Below are 18069 nucleotides of genomic sequence, written 5' to 3'. Positions count from 1 at the left end.
TCCACAGGCACCATTACTGAGGCCAGCTCTTTATTCCAGATTTATTCCATTAGCCAAATTTAAATTTCCCAGCTTCTATGGTAAGATTTGGGCACTCATCTCCAGATCATTAGTCCTGACCTCTAGAATACTAGTGACATAACCTATATGTAAACATGCCTTGTTTACAAGATTAAGTGGAATAGAAAAAAAAAGTTAACTCAGACCATAGTTCAACTAAAGCATGCTGCAGGATATGGAGATAAAAGGTGCCTGGTCAAAAATAAACCTTTGGAACTGATTTCAGTCATTAATTCTCCTAACAAAATGATAAATACTGCTTTTGGTGTTTCAGATAAGCTGGTGGAGGCAAAATCTCTGGAATTATTCAACCATAAGAGGCTGTGAAGGACAGGGAGCAGAGGCCATACATTTTATGGAAGGACGAGCCTGAGGAGTCAAATGATCTTTCAGCCCTACTCACCATTTATTCATATCCTCCTCTTCCCCATCCAAGCATTAATCAGTAATGAAAACAAAACCAGCTGCTACGTTTCCAAAGCTCTTGTATCAAATATTAAGCATGGGAGGGCGGAAGGGTGGTCTGACCAAGGGGAGGGTAGAGGATGGAAGGAACGGTGGATGGATGGATTTAAGATTTTAATTTATTTAACACTCTAAGGTAGTTCATTGTATGTGGAGAGTTTTGCAAAGTGCCGTGCCTGCAATTCAGAAAATTCTGCATGTAGAAAAAGTTTATGAAGCCCACTAAGGTGAAAGATGAGGTCATTGTAATGTTGATCAATGGAAGAATATTGGTCAGAACACCAAGAAAACTCCCTGCTTGGCTTTAATTAGTGCACTGTGACATTCATTATCCACCTGAACAGGCAGATGGGATAAAGAGAGAATAATTTGCTCATTCCTTTTCTCCTCACCCCACCTCTAACTCTATGGGAAAAAATTTTCCCCCGTTTGGGGGGTGCAGGGGTGGACGCAGGCAGGCGCGCCTCCAATCAGCGCCCCCAATTGGAGGTGCGTTGCCATTTTACGTGGGTGGGCCAATTAAGGCCTGCCCAGCGTGACGTCTGCCAGGAAGTGCTATGCGCTCCCTGTGCAGGGGCGGGGGGGTGGGGGGGGGGGGGGGGGGGTGGGATTCCCTTAGCCGGGAATGCGCGCGAAAGAGCGCACTCATCTCCCTGACGCTAAGTACTGCCTCAGGGAGATCGGTGCCAAATGTAAAAATTGTAAAAGGTGCACAAACAAAATTTCCCTGACATGTCCCCTCATGTGACACTGTCACATGAGTTGGGACATGCCTATCACTTTAAATTAAACATTTATTAAATTTTTAAAAAGCCTCATGGAACCTCATCCCGGCCGTGGATGAGGTTCTATACTTTCTCTGAAGCCTGCCAGGGCTCCCGGCCTGCCCGCCAACCTTAAGGTTGATGTCAATTACTTTTAAAAATGGCCTCAATAGGCCACTGACAGGTCGGAGGGTGCACAGCTGACTTGGCTGCGCCCCTGCCGACCTGAAAATTGAAATGACACGGGGTGATGTCAGGAGTTCCACCCGACGTCATCCCATGTCATTTTACGCGTTGGCGAACGGGCCCCACCCCCCCGACCTAAAGACCCTGGCCTGTGTTTAACTTTCCTTCCAAAGGAGTTCACAAATGGAAGCTACTGGGTGTATGGGGAGGGAGAGAAATAAAGGCCACAAAGCCTCATCTTACCCTACTATGCAATAATGCATTAACTCAAACGCTTTTAGCCAAGCAAAAAGCAACAACATTTTGCTGCACACTATTTGTTGCAGAAGTAATAGATTTGACCTACCTCCACGCATTTTTTCAAACACAAGGTAAAACTGTGCTTCATCCTCAAAAAATTCAATCAGTTCTAAAATGTTCCTACAAAAAGAGATAAATAAATTCAAATCCCAGGAGCCCTTAGTAAAAATAATAAAACCAAGGAAAAAAAGTTTCCTGTCCAAATTGAATAGGAAACAAATGAAAACATTTGATCATATATTGATTTCCTTTTTTTACACAGTACATATTTCTCCAGTGAGTTTCCATGATAATATTTGAAAATATAACTGGCTTTTTCCCCCACACGTTTCATTTTTGTGTCATCTGTATAAGAGGTTTTGACAGTCTCAAAATAGCAGCTTATATTCATTTGTCTAACCCATTAGCTACAAATCATTTGCCAATTTCAAACTTCCACCATAAATGCCTCTATTACAAAAGTTACAACGCAGGTTTATCTAAAATTGATTTTTCTGGGACTTGGGTTAAAGCTTAGAAGCACAATTAGATTCCAACAACACTTATGTCTATTTACTGCTCACAAATTAGTAAACGTTGCAATCAGATATGCAAACTGGCGGTTTTATGAAAACATTGGTCATTTTGAAGGGCCAGCCCACATTCACAAATAAAACCATACGAGATCTTTCCTGTCTTCTCCTCCCCTCAATGCCATTGTGGGTACCTGCTCAAGTCCTGTTGCTGCTGCTGCAAACCCATGTGAACATGGCCACACATTTCTAGTAGGAATTAATGCGATGTTCATGTTCGTCTGGTTTGGCTCGATAAAATCTTGTGAATATTATAGATTATGACTTTCAGAAATTTGGTATATTCCCTCTATACCTTACTGAAGACAAATGTAAATAGCATTTCATATTGAGTAAGGTAAAATGGAAAATTAATTATATACCCTTTAAAATGTAGAGGACAGCAAGAATAGGATGGTGTGTGACATGATCAAACACTGAAAAATGTCATCACAGCAACAAGGGAAGAAGTATAGCGTTACTGAAAACATGCAGGATAGCACCACAGAAGTTGCAGGGTTGAAGGTCTTTGTGATTTCTCCTAAACTGCCATTTTGAAATGCAAATCTGCAATATGGTGAGGGTTAGAAAAATACAGAAGCTGAATTTGAATCTGAAGTTGGTACTGGGGAGGTGCTTATCTAGGTTCCTTCTGACCAACTCAAACTGCAACCAATCACAGTAATCTCCGCCTCTCAGCGCAGTTATGCATAATTGATCTTCTCGTCCTGTCCCAATAGAAACTTTATAAATTTTTCCTACAGCCACAATCCCACTGCAGCAATGACCCTGGGCAACGGTCATCTTGATTCCAGCTTAAACCCTCCCACTGATGTACCAGCTCTGGCCTTCACCCTGGTTAATGGTTTGGCCTGGTCCCATCAGGCCTGTTTCTTCCTACCTTGCAAATAAATAAACAGAAGAGAGGATGGTGAGGGACAGAGAATAGGAGAGCAAGAAAATAAGTTACCTAGAAAAGAAGACTGAACCAGAAAAGGAAAGATAGAAATATCAATAATAAAATGGCATTGCTAATATTACTTAAGATTGTAGTAATGTTTGTCAGGTATAGTAGTGCAGCAGTTCCATAAGATATCGCTGCTCTTTGCTCCCATATTTCAGGATTTGAAACTTACTGGTTTCCCTGACACTGATATAAAGTCTCAACTTCACGGAATACCCTACTTCGGCTCAGATCTGTTTTCTTCTCAATAACCTGCAGTGGGGAACACAAAGTGTTTTCAATTACTGTTCTGATCATGATAAAATAAACAAAACAAAAATGTTCTTATTCTGCACTTGATTTTGGAAGACCCAAGAGTCACAGTAATCACATATCGAGAGTTAATTAAAAGTCTTAGTGAATACGTTATTGCCCAGGCATCGACAGTATCAGGTCAGTGTCTTATTTACCACAGTCTTTATTCAGAAAATCACACTAGCTAAACACAATACTGTTTTGTGTTTTTAAGTAGGCCTGTGTTTTCTCTGCTTAACTGAAGAGGAACACAAGTCTCAGGATGAACCTGGGGAATAATGCATACTTAACTCATGACAATTTTCCACAGTTTGACATAATCTACCTCCTTTATTATACTATAATAATATCAAACACCAGGGTGGAATTTTCCATTAATGAGACTAAGTGTGGTGGGCAGGCGGTTTCAGCAGCGCCCACCCTGCCGGCTGGAATGGTGGGAACTTGCGCCCGATTCCGCACATGGAGGGTCATTAATGATGGAAAGACACATATCGGTCCGAATCACCTGGCGGGTCGGGAGCTGATTCATCCACCTGGGCCAGTTGGCGGGTTTGAAGGTCTGGGCGCCATATTTAAAGGCCAGTCCAACACATGATCTCGCTCTCTCCAGCACACCAGAGATGTCTTTCAGCCTGAAAGTGGAGGTCGAGAGCCTCAAGGAGGAGGAAACACCCCACTTCACCCACCAGGACCTTGATCAGAGGGGTACAGGTGCCCAGGCAAGTGCTCTATCCCAGGGATGGCTGCAGGAAGGGCAGCAGCCTCACCTCTCCAGCCTGTGAGGCCGCTGCGGAGCAGGTCAGTGCGGCTGGCAGCTGCTCCCAAAATACCATCCAGTGCAGGGTGAAGGTGAATGATCTCATCTGCTCCGCAAAGGCAAGTCATTCTTCAACTCCACAATATCCTTCAGTGCAGAAGGCGGCCATTTGGCCCATCGAGTCTGCACTGGCTCTCTGAAAGAGCCTCGTCCCACTCCCCTGACTTATCCCCGTAACCTCACACATCCTCTCTTTTCAGGTAGCAATTCAATTCCCTTTTGAATATCCCGATCAAATCTGCCTCCACCAACCTTTCCAGGTTTGTTCCAGACTCCAGCCACCCTCTGGGTAAAAATTTTTTCCTCACATTACATTCACTCCTTTTGCCAACTATTTTGAATCTCTGTCCTCTAGTTCTTGATGCTCTCTTGAGTAGGAACAGCTTCTCACTATTTACCCTGTCCATACCCCTCAGGATCTTGAATCTATCAAGTCTCCTCTCAGCCCTCTTTTCACCAAGGAAAACAGCACCAACCTCTATAATCTACCCTCATAGCTATAGTTCTTCATCCTGGGAATCATTTTGGTGAATCTCCTCTGTACTTTCTCCAATGCCTTCACATCCTCAAATATGGCTCCCAGAACTGGACGCAGTATTCCAGATGAGGCCTAACTAGTGTCTTATACAAGTTCAACATGACCTCATTACTCTTGCGTTCAATGCTCCTATTAATAAAGCCTAAGATATGATATGCTTTATTAACTGCCCTCTCAGCATGCCCTACCATCTTCAGTGACCTATGTATGTATATACCGAGTTCCCTCTGTTCCTGCACCTCCTTTAGAGGCTCTCCCTTTATTTTATACTGTCTCGCCATATCTTTCAGGACCATATCAGGACTGAGTGCGTGCAGTTGTTGGGTTCAAAATAGTATATTTTGAGCGAGAGGTGAGCAGCAGAGGATAAAAGGAGTGGAGCAAGAGGCCTATCTGCAGTGAGACCAGCAGCAGAGTGACATCACGAGCTATAACGTGACGCGAGTGCAGGGAAAGCAGCTGAATGGTGAGTATTTATAGTCTTTACAGTAAAAGTAAGGTCTTTAGTTTGTGTTTAGATCTCTAGTCTTTTTTTCTCTCTTTTTCTTAAAAATAGTTTAAGTTGTGTAAAAAAAAATTAATTAACAGTAAAGTGCAAAGAGCAGGGAATTCTTAAAGAGTAAAGAGCAGGGATACTAGAGTAATTAATTAATAGATTAAATGAAATACAGTAGTGATGGCAGGACGGGTGATGTGTTGTTGCTGCAGCATGCGGAAGCTGCTGGACGCTAAAGTGATCCAGAGCGAACACATCTGTAATAAGTGTTTGCAGCTCGAGGAACTTTGGATCCGAGTTGAGTAGCTGGAGGAGTCAGATCTGCAGACACTGTGCCACATCAGGAAGGGGAAAGTTACCTGGACACTTTGCTCCAGGAGACAGTCACACCCCTCATATTAGATAATTCAAATTTGGTCTGTGATCAGGGAAGCAGGGTGTGACTGCAGGTGAGGCAGGTATAGGGACCCAGGGGACAGCATTCGAGGAGCCTCGGCCCCTGTAACTGTCAAACAGTTAAGAGGTTCTTGAAAGCTGTGTGGACAAGAGCGGGCACTGCAAGGAGGATGAGCGAACTGACCACGGCACCATGGTACAGGGAAGCATTCAAGTGGGGGGAGGAAATGGGAACGTAGTAGTGGTAGGGGACAGTATAATTAGGGGGATGAACACTGTTCTCAGCAGCCATACGCGTGAGTCCCAAAGGCTGTGATGCCTGCCCCGTGCAAAGGTTAAGAACATCTCCTCAGGGCTGGAAAGGAACTTGGAGTGGGAGGGGAGGGATCCAGTTGTTGTCATGCACATTGGTACCAATGACATTGATAGGACTAGAAAGGAGGTTCTGCTGAAAGAACTTTGAACAATTAGGAGCTAAATTAAAAAGCAGAACCTCCAAGGTGATAATCTCATGATTACTACCTGAGCCACGGGCAAACTGGCATAGGGTAAATAAAGTCAAGGAGTTAAATGTGTGGCTCAAAGCTTGGTGTGGTGGAATGGGTTTCAGTTCATGTGACACTGGGCCAGTACTGGGGTAGAAGGGAGCTGTTCCAGTGGGACAGGCTTCATTTGAACAGTGCTAGGATCAGTATCCTGGCAAATCGAATAACTAGGGATGTAGAGGTGGGGATGGGCGGTGGTCTGGAGGGTGGATACATAGGCTTACAAAGCAAAAGGATATGGCAGCATTGCAGGGCAGCTATTTAGGTATCGATATATAGAGTGTGACAGGAAGGGACAGAGAGTACAAACATTAAAAAAAAAGCAGCAAACAGGGGGAAAAAGGATAAAAAAGACAAAATTAATGGTTCTTTACTTAAATGCACGTAGTATTTGGAGCAAAATAAATGAATTTACAGCACAAATAGAACTTAATGGGTATGATCTTATAGCCATTATGGAGACATGGTTACAAGAAGATCAAAGCTGGGAACTAAATATTCAGGGGCATGTAACTTTTCGAAAGGACAAGGAGGGAGGAAAGGGCGGTGGGGTAGCTTTGTTAGTACGAGGTGGAATAAGTACGATAGCAAGAAACGATCTTGGATCAGAAGATGTAGAATCCATATGGCTGGAGGTAAGAAATAACAAGAGGAAGGCGACACTAGTGGGGGCAGTCTATAGGCCCCCTAACAGTACTGATACTGTATGACAGAGAATAAATCAGGAGATAATGAGGGCATGTAAAAAAGGCAGTACATTAATAATGGGTAATTTTAATCTTCATGTAGATTGGGGAAATCAAATTGGCAGAGGTAGCCATGAGCAAGAATTCATAGAGTGTATTTGGGACAGTTTCCCAGAACAATATTTTGTGGATCCAACCAGGGATCAGGCTGTTTTGGATCTGGTAATGTGTAATGAGGCAGGTTTAATTAATGATCTCAAAGTAAAAGATCCCCTAGGAAACAGTGACCATAACATGGTAGAATTTAGCATTCAGTTTGAGAGTAAGAAACTTGGGTTGGAAACAACTATGCTAAACTTAAATAAGGGTAATTACAAAGGAATGAGGGAAGAGTTCGCTGGCGCTGACTGGGAAAGGAGTTTAGCAGCAAAGATGGTTGATAAACAAATATAGAATTTTAAGAAAATAGTTCATGACTCATAACAAAGATATATCCCAGTGAGGAAGAAGGATTCTAGGAACAGGATAAACAAACCACGGTTAACCAAGGAAGTTAAGGATAGTATCAAATTGAAAGAAAGAACATACAATGTGGCAAAGATTAGTGGTAAGCCAGAGGCTTGGGAAAGTTTTAAAAACCAACAGAAGATGACCAAAAAAAAATAAAGAGGGAAAAAATAAACTTTGAGGGTAAACTAGCAAGTAATATAAAAACGGACAGCAAGAGCTTCTTTAAATATATAAAAAGGAAGAGAGGCGCCAAAGTGAATGTAGGCCCCTTACAGAATGAGGCTGAGGAAATAATAGTGAGGAACTAGGAAATGGCAGAGGAGTTGAATAAATTACTTTGCATCAGTCTTCACTGTAGAAGACACTAAAAGCATTTCAAAAATACTAAATAATCATGGGCAAAAGGGAGGGGGGAGGGGGAAATGAATACAATAACTAACACTCGAGAAAAGTACTAGGGAAACTAATGGGACTAAAGGGTGATAAGTCCCCTGGACCTGATGAGTTGCATCCTGAGATATTAAAGGAAATAGCTACAGAGATAATGGATGCACTGGTAGTAATCTTCCGAGAATCCTTAGATTCTGGAAAAGTCCCAGAGGATTAGAAAACTGCCAATGTAACACCCTTATTCAAAAAGGGAAGGAGTCAAAAAACAGTTAACTATAGGCCAGTTAGCTTAACATCCACCATTGGGAAATTGTTAGAGTTTATTAAAGGATGTAATAGTAGGGTATTTAGAAATGCATAATATAATCAAGCAGAGTCAGCATGGCTTCATGAAGGGGAAATCATGCCTGACAAATTTATTGGAATTTTTTGAGGAGGTAACAAGCAGGATAAATAAAGGAGAACCAGTAGATGTAATATATGTGGATTTCCAAAAGGCATTTGAAAAGGTACTGCATATAAGGCTATTGGGCTCAGGCTCACTTGCTGGGGAACATCTCACTGACACGTCCCCACAGCAGTCAAAGGCAGGGATACCCCAGGTCTCTGGCACTCAGAAGGCTGCTGGAGACCAGCTACCCGCTCAGTCCAAGTCGGATGTTGAGCCTTTGGAAGCAGCCATCAACTCAATGCTCGTGATGCAACGTCAGACGGCAGAACATCCCTCAACAGACTAGAGTGAACAATGGAGGAGTCCGTCCACGTTCAGTCTGATGCCATGGCTCTGACATGCTAGCGCCTCGAGGTCACCATGGGAAGGCTGGTGACCACCATGGAGACCTTAGTCCAGAAGCCAGATTTGCACTCGGCCCTGCACTCTCTGGCCACAAACCCTGGTGGGTACCATCAAGATGTAGGCAACATGGAGGCGAGGCACCTGGACTTCCCTCCAGGTGCACCATCTCCTGCAGGAGCCAGGGTGGGGCACTCGGGCACCCGCAGGGAGGATGAGCATCAGTTGGACACCGCGGGGGCCTCCTCTCAGGACACTCCAAGGGTGTGCAGTCGCTCACAGACCCCTCTGCCTACTCTCATCCACCCCAGCTTCTCAGTCCGACAAGGACACTTCTGCCCCTGAGCATGTGATCCTTATCAGGCCGGGGCCCTCCAGGCCACGGGCCAGCAGAGGACATCCGCCAAGTTCATCACAGACATTGGGACATAGCAGTCAGCAGGCTGCCTCCACCTCTGCTGCGGACGTCAGGGCTGCACTCAGGCGTAGTGGTAAAGTTAGGGCAGTTAAGAAAATTGATGTCACTTTTGGGTCACGGGTGTGCTAGATATGTAAATAAATTGCACTTATGTGAGTTCATTTGATGGTTATGTGAATGTTCTTGGCAACTGAAGGCGTTGTGATTTTGTACTTTGGAATCCTCTTATTACGAGGTTTAGCGTTCCTCCCACTCAGAGATAGTGTCTCACTATGAGATTCACATTCCTGTGATGATGTCAACCTCAGTTGAACTAGTCTCTGCACCCTTGTGTGATGTCGGGGAGATGGTTTAAATCTTTACTGGAAGTGTTTGATGTACGTGTTTCTAACCCTTCTTCCTCAAGGAACACCATTTGAGTGAGGGCAACACAACAGCACTGATATTCTAGTGGCATTAGAAGGAAAGACATGCACAGGAGGAGGAGATCCCTAGGCATGTGCACATCTCGGTCATAGCAGTGTTTGCATCATTAGATGGCAGCGAAGGCTTCAAGTCTTCTCTCACACCGCTCTTGTTCCTAAGTGGACTCTCAGTTCCCAGAGTAAGCTCACTCACAGGGTTCCATGGACCAAAGCAAAGATCATGGCCTGGCGGTTCATGAGGCCAGAATGCACAAGTGTGAATGCAGAACTCATTCTCACTGCAAGTGGGTGGGCATCCCCGAGATGAAAGAAAATGGCAATGAGAGCTAGGAGAGGTGTGGCCATATTTCCTTGCTTAACTTTATTCTTCCTGGAACCTGTCAGCAATTAATATATCATGGGCATGTCTCCCACATCTTCCTTCCTCCACAACATAATCGCACTCATACTGTCCCTCAGCAGCCTCCTGAGGTTCCTGGGCTCTGGATCTTCATCCGCTGATGATCTCTCATCCTCCTCCAGTTCATCCTCTGGCAGGGGTTTACCTCTTTGCATTGTCAGATTGTGAAGGGTGCAACACATTGTGATGATGTGGGAAACTCTGTCAGGAGTGTATTGTAGTTAGCCACCTGAGTGGTCCAAGCACCTGAACCGCATCATCAGAAGCCATATGGTCTGCTCTATAAGGGAGCACATAGAGCTGTGAGCAGCATTGTACCTCTCCTCAAACAAACTCTGACGGCGATGCACCGGGGTCATCAGCCAACATTTCAGTGGATACCCATTATCCCCAAGCAGCTATTCCTGCAGACGTAATGGCCCCTCCAAAATCTCAGGCACCTAGGAGTGACTAAGGGTGTAGGAGTAATGGCAACTCCCAGGGTACCGTGCATAAACATGTAGTATGTTCTTCCGGTGATCACACATCAGTTGTACATTGATGAAATGATAGCCCTTGTGGTTTATAAACATTAGGGCCTGCTGCCATGGAGCCTGTAGTCTATTGCACCCCACACCCTTGGGAAGCCTGAGATGGCGGCAAAGCCGGTGAATCTTGCAGCCTGGCTATCTACATCCAGAGCAAACCTGACATAATGATGGGCTTTCTTGTAAAGGGCATCTGTGACCTCCTTTATGCATCGGTGTGTTGCTGACTGAGAGATGCCGCACAGGTCCCCTGTTGATCCCTGGAAAGAACCAGAGGCCAAGAAATTGAGTGCTGTGGTTACCTTCAAAGCCACTGGCAGGGGATATCCTCCAACTCCAAGTGGCATCAGGTCTTCACGAAGAATGTGGCATATGTGATGTACCAGATCACAGGACTAGCGCAGACGTGCACAGCATTGCCTTGCACTCATTTGTAAATAGGAGGCTCTTTTATGATAAACCCTAGGTCTGGTGAGTCACACCCATTGTCTGATTCTCTCTTCCTGACTCTCCTGTTCATGCTCTGGCTCTGCTTGACCATGTCCTTCCTGCTGGAGCAGCACATGGAGTCGCCTCTCCCTCCTTTGTCTCCTCCAATGCATTAGGACCCTGACAAAGGCAGCATTCAGCCCTGGATCCATATGTGCTTTTACCTTCTCTCTGAAAGGAAACATTGAAGACATTAACGATTCAAGGGGCAAGAAAGTGAAGCTCAGAAGATGACATGTTGGGAAATTGTAAGGATCCATAGTTTTTCCTGCCCTACTTGCATGGTGGCTGACACCGCCTTATCGCTGAGACATTAGCACACAGACTGAGATAACCAAGGGGGCATCGTAGATATAAAACATCTTGAGCCCTGCATGAGATGCTAAAGTTTAATTCAGATGAGTGACCCAACCTAGCTCTGTGCTCCATTCTCTGATGTTAATGACCAATCACTTGCTCATGGTCGATGAGTGGATGCCTTTTGGCCCGTTAGGAGTGTCAAATCCGGTGAACACGTGACAGGCCTTCATTGATGGAATGCCATATATGATACAGCTGTGCGTCCTTCACTATTGCCTGCATTCTCAAATTCAACATTCCTATGTGTTACTCTTGAAATGTAGCAACTGTGATGTGAAGCCACTGAGTTCTGAGTAGCCCTTTAACAGTGCTAATGAAGCCATTCACTTTCAGTGGCTTTCGTCGCAAGGAGGTCTTCCTCCTTTCTTTCTAAACAGACTCCTGTTCACCCTTCCACCTGACTGCAATTCCACAGCCTTCGCTCCCCATTGCCCGCTCATGTTTGCCCTTCCTTGCCATTTCGCAGCCTTCCCTCCCTGTTGCCCCCTCGTGTTCACCCTTCTCCTTGACTGCCATTCCAAAGCCTGCCCTCCCTATTGCCCCCCTCGTGTTTGTAAACCGCACCCTCGCCTCACAGCCCACCTCCGGTTGACATGTTTCTGAAAGTGGAGGCCTGCCTGAGTGCCACAGCACAGTGGTGTTCTTCGGGACAATGTAGGCAAAGAGCAGGAGCAGACCAACCCTACAGCCCGAGCAGTGGGGCGTTCATCGCTACAAGACCAGCGTCGCACTATGGCAAGTAGGCTATGTATGCTCCATTCACCTCGAAGTTACCAGCGAACCAAGGTCTGACTTGTGCACACCATCCCTTCTCAAACGGGTTTGAGGACGATGTAATTTCCCGCTGGCGTGAAGCAAGGTTGGAAGGCCTGACAAGATTCCGGTGAGCAGCTGGTTTGGTGAGCATTCATGGCATGTTAATGAATGCAAATGGCATTCATGCCACTAGTCAGCAGGACAAGCGAGCCGTCATAAACCCACCATAGGGAGAATTGCAAGCTGTTCTTATGCCGGCAGGTTTATGCCTTTTTGCCTGCCGCTGGATTCTCCACTCCTGCCCGCCATGAAACCTGCCAAAATTCCGCCCTATAAAGCAGCAGTGCACACAATGCAGTCAGAGAAAGATGGAAAGGCAGACAGACTTTATTTGTAAAGCACCTTTCATTATCTAAGCACTTTACAGTTAATTAACTGCGTGATGAAGTGTAGTCAGCTGCACTGGCAGCTACTTTCCACACAGCAAGCTCCCACAAACAGCAATGTAATTGGGATGTTGGTTGAGAGATAAATACTGGCCATTACACCATGGGTAACTCCGCTGATCTTCTTCAAAATAGTTTGTGGGATCTTTGACACAGACTCAGAGAGTAGTCAGGCCTTAATTTAAAATCTCATCCAAAAGACTGCACCTCTGACAGTGCAGCACGTGGGAATGAGAGTTCACACTACCTGCATAACTTGATATCCTGAGCTGTTTATAGGATTAAGAATCAATAAGAAGAAACAGCTTTCTCCTGAGCATGGGATGCATTGTGTAAATGTGCTTAAGGCCAGGATGAGGAGCTGATGGAATGTATGAAACTCACTTATCCATGCCTTGCTGGTCTGGGAGCTATTGATCCAGTTACTTGGCTTATAGCAACAAAATGGTTAAGCGGGTCATGATAATAAAATGTTGAGCAATTATGGAGAGCTAAGTTCACTTTGTTGACTGTGTTGATGTCACTTTAACGTATCTTTGATGTAGTATGATTTGGTGGTATTATGCATGCAAAGTAAAGATCAAAGGTAGAATTAGTATCAGAGATCTGAGTGAACCCTGTATGTTGTACTCATATTGGATTGTGTAATAACAGCTCAAAAAGACCCATTTACTCACACCGGAATCATGAAGTGTCATGTCACGAAAAAAGCTGATTCTGCATTGCTACAACTAATGCATATGTACTCCGATGCTTAAAGTAATGAGATGAATTAGAACAAGAAAGCAGTCCAACACAGTACTCCCTCAGTACTGCACTATCAGCCTAAATTTTTCTGCTCAAGTCTCTGGAGTGTGACATGAACCCACAATCTTCTAACTCAGGAGGACAAAGTGATACCCATTCAGCCACATCTGACACTGACACTTAGATGCCAGTGCTGGGATAAATTCTTACGCTCTCAGAATTTTGCCAGACTATATAATAATTGTCCTTATAGCCTTCATGATTGTAATTATGACAAAACACCACATCTGCCTCAGGGTATGGGAAGTCTAACCTAAGAGCAAAGAAGTGAGATGATCGAAGGTTTGAGTTTGTATTATAAACACTAAGGGCTGAACCCTACTCTGGGCTTGGGAAAATCCAAGCTGCGCACTTTCACGGCTTGCAAACTGCACAGTTGACCCATATGTGACGTTGCAAGCCATTTTATCATTTCACACTGGGCTCAGGATTGGAGTACAGTTTACAAGCCACGCTGAAGTGTGAGAGCAGTGTGGTTGTGGAGGTGGTCAGTTAGAAAGCCCACCTTGATTCTCCAACACAGTATCCCAGCTCCCAACAGTGTTTAAAGGCCCTCTAAACCTCATCCATCACCTCACTCCCAATCCCCATGCCAGCCCACGCCCTCTCAGATTGCCCATGCCACCTCTATGCCCCCATGTATCCTCCATGCCCCCTCAGATTACTCATGCCACTTTTACGGTTCCTACATATCCTCCATGCCCCTCAAGCCACTCATGCCACCTCTATGACCACCATGCAACTTCCATAGCTACTCACCTAATATACACTATGTAAAGTCCTCAGATTCCATGCAGTATTAATGGAAAATATTACCCTCTAATCAACTAATAAAAAGCCTCTAACAAAAACAGAAAATGCAGGAAAAACTCAGCAGGTCTAACAGCATCCGTGGAGAGAAAGACAGAGTTAACATTTCGAGTCCGTGTGACTCTTCTTCAGAGCCTCCATATCTTTGATCATGAGAAAAAAAATGAAATCGACCATGTGAAAAAAATTCGTAATATTTGTAATCCTTTTAGTTTGCGCCAACAAATCAGAAACCACATCCAAGGGACAATCCGTTATTACAACAACTTGAAACAATCATTCATTCTCAGATGAATGGAACACCTACTGCGCTGAAACCCATTAAGCAATTGAAACTCAACCAAGCATTCAGAAAGGCCACTGCTGTCCAAACAATAGACTGCTCTCTGGGAAGGAAAGTGGTGCTAATTTCGATTTCAAAGCAGAGTGCCTGTCAATCAATGTAACAGAGCAGATGGTTAGATTTTTTTCAAGTGTAGATTTTGTTCAAGTGTCAAAACCAGTTTTTTTTTCAAATCAGCCAAAGGCATTTAAATCACAGTAGAAAAGATGACAGCACAGGCTGACGGGGTATTTTCTAATGTTCTTCACTGCATTATGGTGCTTTCTCCATTAGAAAATTTCTGTAATGCATATGAATAAATACAAAAAGTTGGTCAATGTAAGTGTCAAATTACCTTTATAGGGCAGATCCCTATGATGAATCACTACATTAAAGACACATCTACATGACAATACAGCATCCAGTAGTGACATCCGAAGGTGTCAAAACACTTTACACTTATTTTTCAGAATGTTCCAGATTCTTCAGCAGGCTTTCAATTTTCTTCACAAGCTATTAAATCTGTCATGCTTTGGGCTTAAATCCATGCTTCCAAAATCCCACACCACCAGGCAAAACTGGTGTTTGGTAAGAAATCCGATTTTTGTCCCCATTAAAAATGGGGGACCTGACTTCAGCAGGGGTGCGTGTGCATTTTTCACACTAGGCATTCCATGCCTGCAAAAAGGCCAGCGGCAAATGGCACGGGGTTAGGAATACAGAAGAAAATTGGATTTTCTCCAATTAGCTGCAATGCTATGGAGAGGCAGTCACATGAAAGGAATGCAAACAAAATGGTTGCTAGACCACCATTACATAGCTTTCAAGTGCCAGTTCATGGGTTTTAGTGATTCTGAGAACAGCTACATGGAGCACTTACCCCAGAGCAAACATGGTGTGGCAGATCATAGAAGAGAAATAAAGAAAAAAAATTATCTTCACAGAAGTGAATAGACAAACAAAATGTAATTAATTGGGGGCAATTTTATGGAAGCAATGGGGGTCTGGCCACCGGCTGGAGAGCCAGCGAGTGAACCAAACTGCCTCCTTTGGGGAAGGTCCGCCAAATTACATTCAGGCAATAAACAGGCCATTGGTGTGCCTTCCATGGGATGAGACCCACCACCAAGAGCTGCCATCCAATCAGTAGCCACTGGGGAAACACTGGAGGCCCAGGATCTCCAGAGGAGTTTTGCAGGGTGTGGGTAGCAGTCGCAGGGAGGAGGGGATCACAGCAAGAGCAGGGGAGAGACTCCTAGTAGGCCCCCGCTGCTGATGCCAGGTCCCTCATTCAGGCACTGAGTGCGTTTGAATTAGGGACCCTGCCTGGGAGACCACAAGCAACTCTGCACGGGTTTGTGTGTCATGCTCCCTGTGTAGTGACAGGCTCGCCCGCTGCTGTGTTAATACCAGCGGTGACAGAAAGAGGCCTGTAATGGGGCATTAATTGCCCCTGAAGGGCCTCATTTGGCAGCGGGGCAGGAAAACTGTTCACAGGCTTCATGCCACGGATTTAATCAGGGTGGAGGCGGGAAGGTGGCGGAGTCACCACCCGCCACCATCCCACCCAATTAAATGCCCTCCCACCACCAAACTCCCCACATGGGAGAACATAAAACACTGCCCATTATATCTGATTCATTCCCCTTCCTCCAACTTCTCAATTACAGGTATATCCATTTTATCTGATCATCATTATCCCCTCAAACACCACTCATTAAGTGGACCTTGCTTCGAGGCAATACCCTTTTGAATTAGTTCTTTTTGTTGGCCTCTCTGCACAATTTTTCCACTTTTTCCCCTGATCTTCTCAAGCATCACAAGAACATAAGAAACAGGAGCAGAAGTACACCATATGGCCTGTCGAGCCTGCTCCGCCATTCAATACAATCAAGGTTGATCTTGGGCTTCAACTCCATTTTCCTGCCCGTTCCCTATATCCCTTAATTCCTTACGGGACCAAAAATCTGTCTATCCCAGCCTTAAATGTATTCAAGTATGGAGCATCCACAATCCTCTGGGGTAGAGGATTCCAAAGATTCACAACCCTTTGAGTGAAGTAATTTCTCTTTATCTCAGTCCTAAATGATTGGCCCCTTATCCTGAGACTGTGCCCTGTATTTTAGACTCCCAACCAGCAGACACAGATCTCTCAGTGTCTACCCTATCAAACCACCTCAGAATTTTGTAGGTTTCAATGAAATTGCCTCTCATTTTTCAAAACTCCAGAAAATATAAGCTAAAATTTACTTGGCCTTTCATCAGCGGACAAACCTCTCATCCCAAGGACCAATCCAGTGAATATTCACTGTACCGCCTCCAATGCAAATATATCCTTTCTTAAATGTGTAGACCAAAACTACACACAATATTCCAAATGTGGTCTCACAAAAACCCTGTACAACCGTAGCAAGATTTCTTTATTCTTGTACTCCAATCCCCTTGCAATAAAGGCCAGCATGCCCTTTGCCTTCCTAATTGCTTGCTGTACCCTGCATGCTAACTTTGTGTTCCTTGTACAAGCACATCCAAGTCTCTTTGAACATCAACACTTACAAATTTCACATCTTTTAAAAAAATATTCTGATTTTCTATTCTTACGACCAAAGTGAACAGCTTCACACTTCCCTACATTATACACCATATGCCATCCCGTTTCCCACTCGTTTGACCTGTCTATATCTCCTTGCAGCCTGTCCCCTCCCCACAGGTTACCTTCCAACCTAGTTTGATATCATCAGCAAACTTAGATACATTACTCTCTGTCTCTTCATCTAAGTCATTAATAGGAGATGGTACATAGCTGAGGACCCAGCACTGATCCATGCAGCATTCCACTATTCACTACCTGCCAACTGAAAAAAGCCCCACGTATGCCCACTCTGTTTTCTAGCCTAGTGCGGCAATCCTCAATCCATGCTAGAATACTCCCCAACTCTATGAGCCCTTATCTTGCCTTATGTGCGGCATCTTATCAAATGTCTTTTGGAAATCCAGGCATACTACATCTACTAGTTTCCCCTTTATCTACCCTACCAGTTACATCCTCAAAAACTATAATAAATTTGTCAAACAGGATTTCCCCTAAGTAAAACCATGTTAACTTGTTCTAATCATAACAGTGCACTTAGAAAAGCATTGTAAGACTTCCTTAATAATAGATTCCAGCATTTTCCCAACAACTGATGTTAGGCTAACTAGCCTATGGTTCACGGTTTTCTCTCCACCTCTCTTGAAAATTGGTGCAACATTTTCCAACTTCCAATCTAATGGGACTGTTCCCGAATCTAAGGAATTTTGGAAAATCACATCAAATATATCTTCAGCTACCTCTTTTAAAACCCTAGGGTGTAGGCCATCAGGTGCCAGGAATTTGTCAGATTCTGGTCCCTCAAGTTCCTCCAATACTTTTTCTCTGCTGACATTAATTTCCTCACACTTTTTAGCCCCTAGGTCACCATCATTTCTGGTATGAAACTTGTGTCTTCTATTGTGAAGACAGACAGAAAATAGTTCTTCAATGCCTCATTCCCCATGTTAATTTTTCATCT

General features: G+C 44.4%; 1 protein-coding gene across 9 annotated transcripts in view; it reads right to left on the bottom strand.

The window, feature by feature from the left end:
* LOC144692276 (MAP kinase-interacting serine/threonine-protein kinase 1-like) overlaps window positions 1-18069 on the bottom strand; it is an 86730-nt gene that overhangs the window by 29206 nt on the left and 39455 nt on the right. For all 9 annotated transcript variants that reach the window (XM_078560900.1, XM_078560905.1, XM_078560903.1 and 6 more), the window contains 2 exons: window positions 3463-3542; window positions 1822-1895 (listed from right to left, as the gene is read on the bottom strand). In XM_078560900.1, coding sequence (XP_078417026.1) covers window positions 1822-1895; window positions 3463-3542 — 154 coding nt within the window. The remainder of the gene's footprint in view (window positions 1-1821; window positions 1896-3462; window positions 3543-18069) is intronic.

The sequence above is a fragment of the Cetorhinus maximus genome, chromosome 17, assembly GCF_964194155.1.
Source record: "Cetorhinus maximus chromosome 17, sCetMax3.hap1.1, whole genome shotgun sequence".
In the NCBI taxonomy this organism is placed as follows: Eukaryota; Metazoa; Chordata; class Chondrichthyes; order Lamniformes; family Cetorhinidae; genus Cetorhinus; species Cetorhinus maximus.
Note: the sequence above shows the minus strand (reverse complement) of the source record. Positions and strands in the feature narration are given on the sequence as shown.